We start from the raw sequence: 12,530 nt of genomic DNA on the forward strand, positions 1-12,530 counted from the left end.
CAAATTGAATTTGTAATTATAGAAAAAGAATTTGTAATATTGGAAAATGAATTTCTAATATTAAAAAATCACTTTGCAATATTGCAAAATCAGTCACATCTTTTAATATTACAAAATGATGTTCTAATATTAAAAAATTGTAACTTAACACAAGAGATCCATTTTCTAATTTTAGAAAATCAATTTCTAATATTAAAAAATCGTAAGATCATAGTATTACAAATTGAATTTATAATATTTAAAACTGATTTTTTAATATTAAAAAAGAGTTTTGTGATATTAGAAATCAAATCTGTAATATTAAAATATCATTTTTTTAATATTAGAAAACAGCCATTTTTGTCCAGATTTTTTGCCATAGAGATGTATATATGTACAGAGAGTTGTAAGTATATAAAATAAAGTGAAATGTCTGAACTGAATCAACCAAAAAACTGTTTAAACCAGACACTTTTTGAAGTCCATTTGTATCAATTCATGAATGTATTTTGAACAATGGTAAACTAAACACCTGTCTAAACCAAACAAATACTACAGTCTAAAAGAGGTTCAATTTAGACAGGTTTCACTGTAAATAACAAAAACTTCAGCATGATAACTAATCATGCAGAGAGATTATCATCCTAAAAAGGAAAGCCTTAGTGGCTTGTCAGAAATGACTTACTTGAGAATAAGAGTGACAGGCATGATAGATATGTTTCAAAGAATTTTATTCTTACCTGATCAAGTGTTGTATACAGTGTTTTGGCCTATAAGTAGATGAATAAAAATTAGCATTGCATAAAGAACTTAGCTTTATAAAAGACTACCATGTATTTGTCAACACATATCTTCAACATTTGCATACAGGTTTGCAAAGTTTAAAATTTATAGAAGAAGTTATTACACAAAGTATGTACACATTGCAGTGAGCATGCTCAAAGTACCACATGTGCCAATATTTAATCATTGGCACTCCTTGGAAAGTCAGTCCTTAAAGACTTAACTATATCTAAAGAAGGGTCCTCCTTGACCAATTTCTATGAAAATTAATCCCATTTTTTTTGCTACTCAACATTCACCAAAGTTTGTAGGAAATTATAAAAAGATGACCTGAAACTAAGTCCCTATTATACTTCCTAAATAGTGGTCTTCCATGATTAAGTACTGTGTAGGCTTCTGTTGCTACTTAATATTCACTTAATTGAGAAGGAAGTCTGTCTAAAAATGGAGGTACCACCCAGGTCATAAAATGCTATGACAGACAGATGGACAGACGAATGGATAAAAAAGCACTGTACCCCTGCAAGGGGTATAACGAAAGCAAATACTGCTTTAGTACAGCAGGTAAAATTCATTTTTCGATATTTGTCATAAATGTTCACAAATAACCACAATATAATTTAAATGATTGATATGTATATAAACATATGACACTGTAATATAATAATTATTGAATAACTTACCTTGTTTTTTTTTTGTAAAAAATCAGTTTTAAAATAAAAACAGTAATTTTGACATCAATATACAAGTAATTCATACAATAGGATGGTGGTAATATTTGGTTTGTTAATAACAGTCAATTTAAAGAAACTACAATGTATATACAGGGGTGATATCACTTACAGAACTACTTGTGAGAAATCTTACTTCAGTTGTGACAATTCTACCAGGACAATTACTGAGTCTGGTAAACAACACATTGGTGTATCTGGTTTGTAACTGTTCTACCAGGGCAGTTATTGAGTCTGGTATACAACTCATTGATCTGTCTGGTTGTGACAGTTCTACCAGGCAGTTATAGAGTCTGGTTAACAACACATTGGTCTATCTGGGCAGTGACAGTTCTACTAGGGCAGTTATTGAGTCTAGTAAACAACACATTGGTCTGTCTGGGATAAGACAGTTCTACCAAGGTAGTTTTTAAGTCTGGTAAACAACACATTGGTCTGTCTAGACTGACAGTTCCACCAGGGCAGTTATCGAGTCGGGTAAACAAAACATATGTCTGTCTGGACTGTGACAGTTCTACCAGGGCAGTAACTGAGTCAGGTAAACAACACATTGGTCTATCTGGGCTGTGACACTCAATGAGTCTGGTAAACAAGACATTGGTCTATTTGGGCAGTGACACTCATTGAGTCTGGTAAATAACACATTTGTCTATCTTGGCTGTGACAGTTCTACCAGGGAGTTATTGTGTCTGGTAAACAACAGACTGGTCTATCTGGGCTGTGACAGTCCCTTCAGGGCAGTTATTGAGTCAGCTAAATAGGCATTTGTCTTTCTAGGTTGTGACTATTCTTTCAGGGCAGTTAATGAGTTTGGTAATTAGGCATTTGTCTATCTCGATTTTTTAGTCTATTCAGAATGGTTACTAGACATTAATCATACCTCTGCTGTGACAGTCCTTTCATGGCAGTTATTGAGTCTGGTAAATAGGCTTCTGAGCGCATGTTCCAATAGAGGTAACAATAAAACTACAGCCTTCCCATGTTGTCCAGTGACATATAAATCTACAGCATACTGCCACAATCTTAACTGGTATGATGGAATAAAATCACTACACTTCAAAAAGGTCTTTAACTCATCTTGAGAAATGTCTTTAGTTTCTAGAAAACAAAAAAAAAAACAAAACAAAAAAACAACAAGAAAAACAAACTGAAAGACTGTTATTTCTTAAGAAGTTTTGTGAATGGGCAATAAATACCAAAAACTGACAAATCAGATATATGTTACAAATACCCATGTATTTTGGCTTGACTAAGTAGTTTATGAAAAGAAAATATTTATATCTAACTGTGAACAAAGTTAATATCACTTGAGAAAAATACCTCCTTATTCATACAATACAGTTTCATCATGGACAAACTAAATTGTTCAATTGAAATTCCATATAGACTTATTAAAACCATCTAAAAACTAACATCTTGTAACCACTGGCAACTAAAATTCTATATAGGATTAAACACTGTTTTTTTTCCAGAATTTATCCATGTGTTAATCAGACCTCGCAAAACAAATAAAAGTCCAAAGGAAAAACTTGAATCTATTGCCAATTAATAATTCTATCTGAAATAATGACTTAAATCCTTTGGCAATTTATAACTCAATCTGAAAATAACATCTTGTATCCATGAGCAATTAATGGCTCTATTTTAACCTGTAATGGATCAAGCAAGGAATATTTTTATAACATTTTCATTTATGGAAAATTAGTATTACCTGGCAGATGATCTGAGTATAAACTTTCCTGTGTGAATATTACTGGTTCTCTGTGTATCACTGTGAAATTGATGAACTGGTTCAAACTGGGGAAAACTATCAGCAGAAAGCAGGTATATCTAGAACAAAAAAATATTTAATTGTTAACACTTGTATTAGACATCTACTTCTTTTAGGACCAGTACAAATATCAATATTAAATCAAGTTTCATATCAGAGAAGAACAAGCAGTTAATCTTATCAGTTAAAATAATATAACTAACCATTTTTCAGCCCTCCAAAAAAGATAATTCTAATTAATTTCACCTATTCGTATTCAAAGAGAGATAACTCAAATTCATCAAATTTTTATCATTTATTTATATTTGGGGGGGGGGGGTAAAAACAACTTAAAATGGGTAAAGCTGATTTATATTTCATGATTTATTCGATAACTACTAGTATGAAAAGTTAGAAAAAAATTTAAGTTTACATTTGGAAATCATAAGGGAAAAAATATCAGGGCTGACAAAAACACAACTTTTGGAAGATATCCAATAATAACTCACCACTTTGTGTGGCTGAGTATAAAAATGAGCAAAAAGGGATAGGCTAATCAGGTACTAATAGTGTAGCTCTTTATTTTCAATGGAGTCCTTGATCATTCTTTCAGTATTCTATTTTTTATGCTGTTTCTTTTTTGCTTCTCCCTTTTCTTCTTCTTCATCTTTGTCCATATCTTCAAGTTGTTTTAATATTAATTTCAAAGTGAGGAGTTAAGCAGAGAATTTGCCCCTAAAAGAAAATAATTATTAACAGAAACATCTATACCTTCTAGATATTTCTTGTTCTGCAGGAAATCCATGCCACACAATATTTCTAAGGTTTAATGATACAGGTGGTCCAATTACAGCCCTCAGTGTCTGAACCTAAACAAATTTCTGAAATTATTGGGGTGGAATGACACAGATGGTCTGATTACATCCCTCCATGTATATGAAATTTATAAAGAACTAACTATAGAAGTTTCATAATTAAAACCAATTTTAGGTATACCTCTCTGTGGAGAGTAAAGACATTAAGAATCTATGAACACTGAGAATGCAAGACAAAGAAATCTCAGACACCAAAGGGTAAGATTCTAAGTTCTCTAATGAGACTTTGCCATGTTAGAGAAAATTGAAATCTTACCATAGGGTGTCTGAGATTTCCTAGTCTTGCATTTTCTAGGTGTATGATTCTTTTTCTCACTTATAGAATAATTTTGTGATTCTAACACCAATTTAGAATGATCTGCTTGATAAAATTCCTTTGAATTCATGGCAAATCATAAAATGTTTCACTATAAGGTCACACACAATAAGGATATCGCACATGGATAATTATGCCTAGTTCAAAAAGTATGGTACAATCTCCAAGCATTGGTGCATTGGAATATAGTTAAATATTTAGCATTTTGCCTCTTTTTACACTTTTATTCTTTACTTGTTCACACCACTACCCTTAGGTAAATCAATATCAGTCACGCAGTTCATGGTAAGAAACTTGTGTTAAACTTCCAAGTATATCCATGCACTAAAACTTATCTCACACAAAAAAATAAAAAAAGTTTAAATTCAGAAACATTTGTAGCTTTTATGATGAACAAGTTCTTTGTTTTCTTCAATATGAAGTTTGTTTTTAGATACATGAACACTTACTGGAACATCCCCAAATGTTTTCTGTAGAAATTCTGAGGCCAGCAAATCTTTCAGAAGAGAAGGACAAAATTTGTTCTTTGATAAATAAACCTGCAACATATAAATAGACAAGATGTGAAGGAATCATATAAAGATCCCCAAAGTAATTCCATCTGACCAAAGTACACATTTAACCTTATAGCTCTAGGCTCTAAAGATAATGAACTTGTGAACTAGCTAAATAGGACACATATCTCAGTACTAGTTTTTTTTAGAAAATAAACCCCTATCCTATATGGGAAATAAACTTGAACAAGAATCTATCAAACAATTTAAACTTAACATGCAAGCAGGTAGAAATTATCAACATTCAAAATTTGTTATATTTGTCAGTAGAGGAGGAAATCATTATTATTTTAGAGGCCAAGTTCAATAAATTCATTATATTTTCACAACAACTAAAAGTTTCCTTCCATCTATAATGGTTTTCAAGATTCATATAGAAGCCAAATCAGAAAAAAAAAGAAATTAACTTAATTTAAAAACTCCATTTTATCATTGTTTTACCACGGCTGACCATTTATGTTGCATTAGTTTACCCTGTTATTTATTTTGATTCTAATATGACCTATTTCTTCATATTTGAAAAGACACAGCCTATGTATTACACAAAGTGGCAACTGTTTTTGAGCCAAATTTGGTTGTGACATCTGTAAAGTTGGGTAAAACTTATCTATGACATTGAAAAAAACCAGTCATACGTCTTTGACTTTGGTTTATCACCGTTTTACCACCTGTTCAGTCCTCAGCAACTCATATCAAAATTAGTGCTAAAAAATCTTATGTCTATTTGAAGCTGATTGTACTTACATCACCAAGAGCTCTCTCCAAACAAGATGTCAGAAGAAGTAATGCAAGATAGTTCTCCAACAAACTCTCAGATTTCACAAGTTTGTAACATTCAGTTATTACCTAATGAAAAAATAAAACTCTTATTACAATTACACAACTTCTAGTACTGTTAAAAGGAGTTATTAGTTTCTTAATTTGTTAAGACACCATTCGCAGAACTACAATTATTACCATAGGCCTTATGGAAGCAACCACAGTGGGTGTAAAGCTGCATGTCTTGAAATTTCCTTCTTAATATTTTATCCTGTAATACATGAAGATTTTGTAAATGACAATATGACATTCAACTTTCAATTTTACTGGGATCATCCTTAAAACCAATCCTGGTAATGATAGTTAGGGTCTTACACACATATAACAAGTTAAAATAAACCACATCAATTCAATACCACAGAACTTTAAACATTTTGTACTCAGTAGTACTGTATGAAGGTTTTTCCAAACTGTTTTATTTTTTTCATGTGTATTGAAATTAAGACAAACATGAGGCACTCAGACATGTAAATGTTTCCAATGGTCTTACATGTACAATGCTATTAACTTAAATCAATTAGTGAACTCAAGATTTTAATGGAAGTATAAGAGTACTTACCAAAGATGTACATATTTACGCTCATCTTATTAAACTGTTACCAAGTAAAAGCAGTTTCATGCTTACATCAAATTAATATAATTTCTTCATAAAACAAGAGCCTGAATCACTCACTTGGTTAAATTTTGTCATTCAACGGAAATAAATTTAACAAGGAGTTATCCAACACTTTTCACTTAAGAAAAATTTGATAGGACTTTTCACAAGGATCACTTAGCAACTGAAAGTTTCTTTCTATCCATTACAGTGTTCAAGATTTTGGTTGAAAACTGTAAAAAAACAAAAACTGTCCTTTTTCATCTTTTCAAGGGCAATAACACTTACAAGGAATCATCTGACAACTTTGATCCCTTGGAGACTTTTGTAGGCCTTATAATAAGGATCATTTCATCAATTGAAAGAATTTGGCTAAACCTAACAGTTTTGGAGATGTAATATGCAAAAAACTACTGTCTGACCCCCATGTTCTATTTTTAGTAACAGCAGCCATTTTTTCAATAGATCAAAAATCCCAACATCAGTTCTATGCAGGATACTCAAAGGAATATTCAACATGGCTTCACAAACATTCATACCAAGTTTGGTTCCAATATGTCAAGTAGTGTCAGAGTAAAAGAGTTTTGAAAATTGTTAACGAAGACAATTGACGACGAGCATAACAACAGATTCCAAGTGATGGCCAGGTGAGCTAACAAACAAGGAGTTCATGGTTGGTTTTCTGAAGAATTCATGCTGCTGGTTTAATTTTGAGTTTTTTATGTTATATGTAACTTGTTCTAGATATGTTGTTTTTTTCCTCACTGTATGCTTTTGTTCATGTTTCCCCTCACTGATAATTTTTTTATTTTTCCTTGTATCCCTTAGAACAATTTAGAATCATCAATGACCAAACCTTCATTAAAACTCAACCTAATTACCTTATCCTGATTTGTCCAGAAAATCAACTCTTTATATTGCTTAGACAAATCTTTCACATCTGTACTTAGTATCACTTGTTCACATTCTTGAAACAAAAATCCCAATCCATAGGCACATTTTTTAAAGTATTCAGTAGTTTCTTGGTCATCAATATCTACTGAGGCATTAATCTCTAAAACAAAAATTTACAAAAGCATTAGCTATGTTTATAGTGTCTATGTAAAGTGTGTGTTCTCAGACTTAATTAACTAAAGCAAAACTATTTAAAGAACACAATGACAACTGGCAGATAGGACTGATAACTTGAATCTAGCAGACTGCAATAACAAAATCACTGGACTCAGAAACTGACAGATTCCAATAACAAAACAAGAGGCTCCCACGACCCTGAATCGCTCACCTGGTTGATTGTTTGTTTGTTTGTTGGGGTTTAATGTCCGAGCAGCAATATTTCAGCTATATTCAGACGATGAAAATGAAATTGATGATAAAATGAACATGAAATGATGATGAAATGAAAAAGGGATGGGACACAAGGACAATGGGGTCAACAAATTTTTATTGCCACTGGAAATAGGGAGAGGTGGGTAGGGTCGGGCAATTTAGCCTCATGTGGCGGAGCCCTATGGTTCCTACTCCGGGAGAATACCACAGTAGGGTTCTTTAACGTGTGAGGAACGTGGCATCTTTCCCAACACAGTGCACCACTATGGTTTGTAGTCAGGTTTTCCGTATCATAGCCTGACAACCCCAGCATGTAACACGCCAGGGGTACCCCATTCAACCACCTGGGGCACACATCCCAGTTGCTCTGTGGGCAAAGCGCCCTAGCCCCGGGCTAGGGTTCTGAGCACTATTTAGTCACCTTTTACGACAAGCTTAGCGCTGCTGCAGGCCTATTCTTTTAACACCCGGACCTGCACGGGGCCTCACCTGGTTGAAATTTATTTTCAAGGGTAATAAATTTATTAAGAAGCTGTCCAACAATTTTGACTCAAGAACACTTTGGTAGGACTTATCACAAGAATCATTTCAGCAATTGAAATTTCTTTCTATCTATCATAGTTTTCAAGATATTGGATGAAAACTGTAAAAAAAAAAATTTTCCCCTTCCAAGGGCAATAACTCTTACAAGGAGTATTCTGACAACTTTTATCCCTGAAGACATTTGAAGTCCTAATAAAAAGGATCATTTCAGCTATTGATAGAATTTGGCTAAACCTAACGGTTTTGGAAATATGCTAAAAACTACTGTCTGACCCCTATGTTCTATTTTTAGTAACAGCAGTTCAATGCAAGATACCCCTAGGAACATTCATACCAAGTTTGGTTCCAATTGGTCAAGTAGTGTCGGAGGAGAAGATTTTTGAAAGAAATAATATTAAAAATAGCTAAACAAAGGTCGAAAAAGGGCAATAACTCCAACATGGCTTAACAGATTATATCGAAAATTTGCCCACAGATAGATCTCATCATGCTAAAGAGTTTTTTCCTGTCAGAATTTAGGATGCACTATACAGTTACATTAAGGCGCACTGTTTTGCACACCCTGGTCAAATTTTGTAAAACTTAAAATTAAAAATTGAAATTTGGTGGATATATTGATTACATGTAGATAAGCATTTATACAAAGACAGATGTAATATATGTTATGGTAAACAGGTGTTTACAAATGGTATCCGGAATGTTTCAGTCCCCTGCCGTATTAGGTTCTCTCCTCAGCATCAGATGGCTGATTTTCAAAATACCTTATTTTGCACGAACTTTTGGGACTAAAATTGTGAGAGAATGAATAGAAAAGGATCTTATTATTTTTACCTTTTTTCCACCTACTCCATGTAAGCTTTCATCCTGTGGTAGTGTCTAAGTGCCTGATATTTTATAAAACAGTATTTGGCTGTTAGTTTTGGAAAGGCACCCATGATTTGTACTAAAACTCAGTAAAATTTTTTTCAGTATGTTACCATGGCTACTGGATTTTATAAGAATAATCACTAAATTACTTATAAATGACTTGAACCTCCACACACCAAGTATTTAAAAAATATGCACTTTTTTATGACAAAACACTAGAAATTTCTGTGTGGACTGCCTCAAAACAGCTTTATTTCAACAAAATGAGACCAAATTTTCAGAGAAGACCTAACTGTATTGTACTACCTTAGCTAAATCAAACATTTTGGAGATATATGTGAAAAACTACTGTCTGACCCCCAGGTTCTATTTTAGTAATGGCGGCCATGTTTTCCGACAAATCAAAAATACCCACAACAGTTTTATGCAGGATACTCCTAGGAACACTTGTACCTAGGTTTCAGTTGGTCAAGTAGTGTCTGGGGAGAAGATTTTGAAAGAAATAACATCAAAAATAGCAAAAAAAACGTTGAAAAAAGGCAATGACTCCAACATGGCTTAATAGATTAAAATGAAAATTTGACCGCTGATAGATCTGATAATGCTGAATACTTTCACTATGTCAGGATTTAGCAAAACCTAATAATTTTGGATATATATGCGAAAAACTACTGTCTGACCCCTATATTCCATTTTTAGTAAGGGCAGACATGTTTTCTGAGGGATCAAAAATATCAGTTATATGCAGGATACCCCATGGAACATTCATACAAAGTTTGGTTCCAATTGGTCAAGTAGTGTCTGAGGAGAAGAGTTTTGAAAAATTGTTTATGACGGACAATGACAGATGCCAAGTGATGGCAATAGCTCACATGGCCTTTGGCCATGTGAGCTAAAAATGAATAGGTTCAGAAACTGACAGATGTCAGTAACAAAATGGCTGGGTTCAGAAACTGAGAGATTACAATTTCAAAATGACTGGATTCAGAAACTGACAGTTAACAATAACAAAATGACTGGGTTCAAAACTGACAGTTCACAAAAACAAAATGACTGGCCTCAGATTGCAATTACAAAATTATTTCATTCAGAAATTGAGAGTTCATAATTACAAAATGACTGGGTCAAACACAGATTTCAAAACCAGAACATAATGATTATATTGAAACTGACAGATTCCCGAAACAAATTATTCTTGCCTGAATCACACACCTGAAAAAATCAGACAAAAGTTTTTGTTGCAGTTTAAAAGCAAATACATGCAGTTCTTTTATGGAGACTTGGATATTGTTTAGTGATAGTTGATAACCCACTGAACCTAACAAGATATTTGTATGCATTGTCATGTGAATCATTTTATCAATCAAAGTGAAGCAAAATTAAGCATAAATTATTGTTTTTCATTGGCAATGACTTCTGTGAAAAGATTCTGTAGCACTTGACCGATTGGTTATTTTTGAAGGCCTTTATAAGTTTAAACCATATAATATAAAATATGTTCTCCTCTGAAACTATCTGACCACTATGAACCAAACTTGGTATAAATGTTCCCTAGAGTATCCTACCAAGAACTGAACTGGGATTTTTTGTCCATTGACAAACATGGCTGCCTACACTAAAAATATACCATATGAGTCAGTTTTTTTTGTAAATTTCACAAAAACCATTAGGCTTAGACAACTTATGACTGGGGTTACTCAAAACAGACCATAGGGATCAAACAAAAGTTTATATACAACAGCAAAAAAATGCAGTCATATAATAGAATGGCCCTGTCATCTTTTGTGTCAATGTTGCCCAGAGACATTTGTTTTTTTTTGTATGATAATGTAATATTATTTGGTTGATCTTTATAACAGTTTACAACAAAGTTCCAAACCACAAAAGGAAGGTTGGTATTGATATTGGAGATCAAGGTCTAACAGTTTTTGAATTTTGGCTCAAAAAATGTAAAAAAAAACAAGAATTTCATAAAATTTAACTACCGGTATATAACTCCACTAAAAGCAAATGAATGTCTGTGATATTGTTCCACAATAATCTATACCACAAGGTCAAACTGGGATTGCTCTATCAGCTGGAATACGTCAGAAAATTAACTTTCATTGTTCAATCAGCCAAACAAAGCATTGGTTTCCAGGTGAGCAATTAAGGCTCCTCGGAGTCTTTAGTTTATACATAAAGTCCTTTAACACAAAAATATAATAAAAAGCTTTGCTGCATGCAGAATGATAATACCATAGCCAGTTCAATTCTGTTCACTTGAGGACAGTGAGGACCAAATATTAGTTTTTGACACACTTAACAGAGGGATTTTACAGTTCATTATGGACAGAACAACTGATTTGGATAAAACAATATTTTGAAATTTAATTCTGTAAACAGTAAATTTGCTAAGTATTCCTCTCAGAAGTCATGTAATGGCAGAGACTTTCATAAGGAATCCAATAAAAAAATAAAATTCAAATTTACACCAAAAATAAAATAATGTTTTTTGGGATGAGGCCCCCTTTGGCCTAAACTGGTTCTTGCTTTATTCTACATAGTGTAATGAAGTAGTCAGCCGAGAGTCACCTTACCTTTGGCCCTTCATATTTTGAAAACTGTAAGTGATATCTGAAATCTAACTGAGAAATGCTAGCAAGAATTTTCATGAGGAATGTAATAAAAAAAAATGTTCAAAATCACACCAGTAAGTTGATTTTTTTTTTTTTTTTTTTTTTTTTGGGGGGGGGGGGGGGGTTGCCGAATTAGACCCCTTATAACTTCAAAATGGTAAGAGAGTTCTGAATGAAGTAAGGAATTTTCATGAGGAATCCATTAAAAAATTTCAGAATTGCACCAAAAATAAAAAAGCTGATTTATTTGGGGCTTGACCCCCTATGTCACATAACTCAAAAACCATGAGAGATATCTGAAATCTGATTGAAAAATGCAGAAGGGATCTTCATCAGGAAATTTTTTTTTTTTTAAACCAGACCAGGAACCAAAAACAATTTTTTTAGGATGTGTCCCACTTTGGCCCCCATAGGCTGACAATGCTAAATAATATTTAAACAATGTTGAATATTCTTATCACAGAAACAAATTAAAAAGTCAAAATTGAATGAGAAGTAAACCTACATCAATTTTAAATAAACACCTATTTTACCCTTTTGTTTCCCTGCAGAACAGTATGGCTCAGTGACCCCATTTTATATAGAAAGCTTCCTTGTGCAGCAAAAAAAACCCAATAAATCAAAATTTAGTCCACTACAACTAAATTAATCACACAAAAAGGAAAAATCTAACAATGGTAAGGACAACAACAATGATGCCGACAACATCATAACATAATACGATCGCATATCATAACATCACAGAAAATGAAAAGAAACATACATAAATGGAAA

At 32.8% G+C, this 12,530-nt stretch overlaps 1 protein-coding gene across 5 annotated transcripts in view; it reads right to left on the minus strand.

Moving 5' to 3' along the window:
• LOC148623836 (endoplasmic reticulum membrane-associated RNA degradation protein-like) overlaps nt 1–12,530 on the minus strand; it is a 51,690-nt gene that overhangs the window by 32,218 nt on the left and 6,942 nt on the right. For all 5 annotated transcript variants that reach the window (XR_015919519.1, XR_015919517.1, XR_015919518.1 and 2 more), the window contains exons 3-9: nt 7,284–7,456; nt 5,733–5,834; nt 4,884–4,973; nt 4,015–4,112; nt 3,205–3,323; nt 2,374–2,591; nt 720–749 (exon numbers count right to left, since the gene is read on the minus strand). Coding sequence is in view for 2 of the 5 variants with exons in the window: in XM_088566028.1 (XP_088422154.1) it covers nt 720–749; nt 2,374–2,591; nt 3,205–3,323; nt 4,015–4,112; nt 4,884–4,973; nt 5,733–5,834; nt 7,284–7,456 (830 nt within the window). In the remaining 3 variants the exon portion in view is untranslated. The remainder of the gene's footprint in view (nt 1–719; nt 750–2,373; nt 2,592–3,204; nt 3,324–4,014; nt 4,113–4,883; nt 4,974–5,732; nt 5,835–7,283; nt 7,457–12,530) is intronic.

The sequence above is a fragment of the Perna viridis genome, chromosome 2 (assembly GCF_037379345.1).
Source record: "Perna viridis isolate PV_CMFRI_1.1 ecotype Kerala chromosome 2, ASM3737934v1, whole genome shotgun sequence".
Lineage (NCBI taxonomy): Eukaryota > Metazoa > Mollusca > Bivalvia > Mytilida > Mytilidae > Perna > Perna viridis.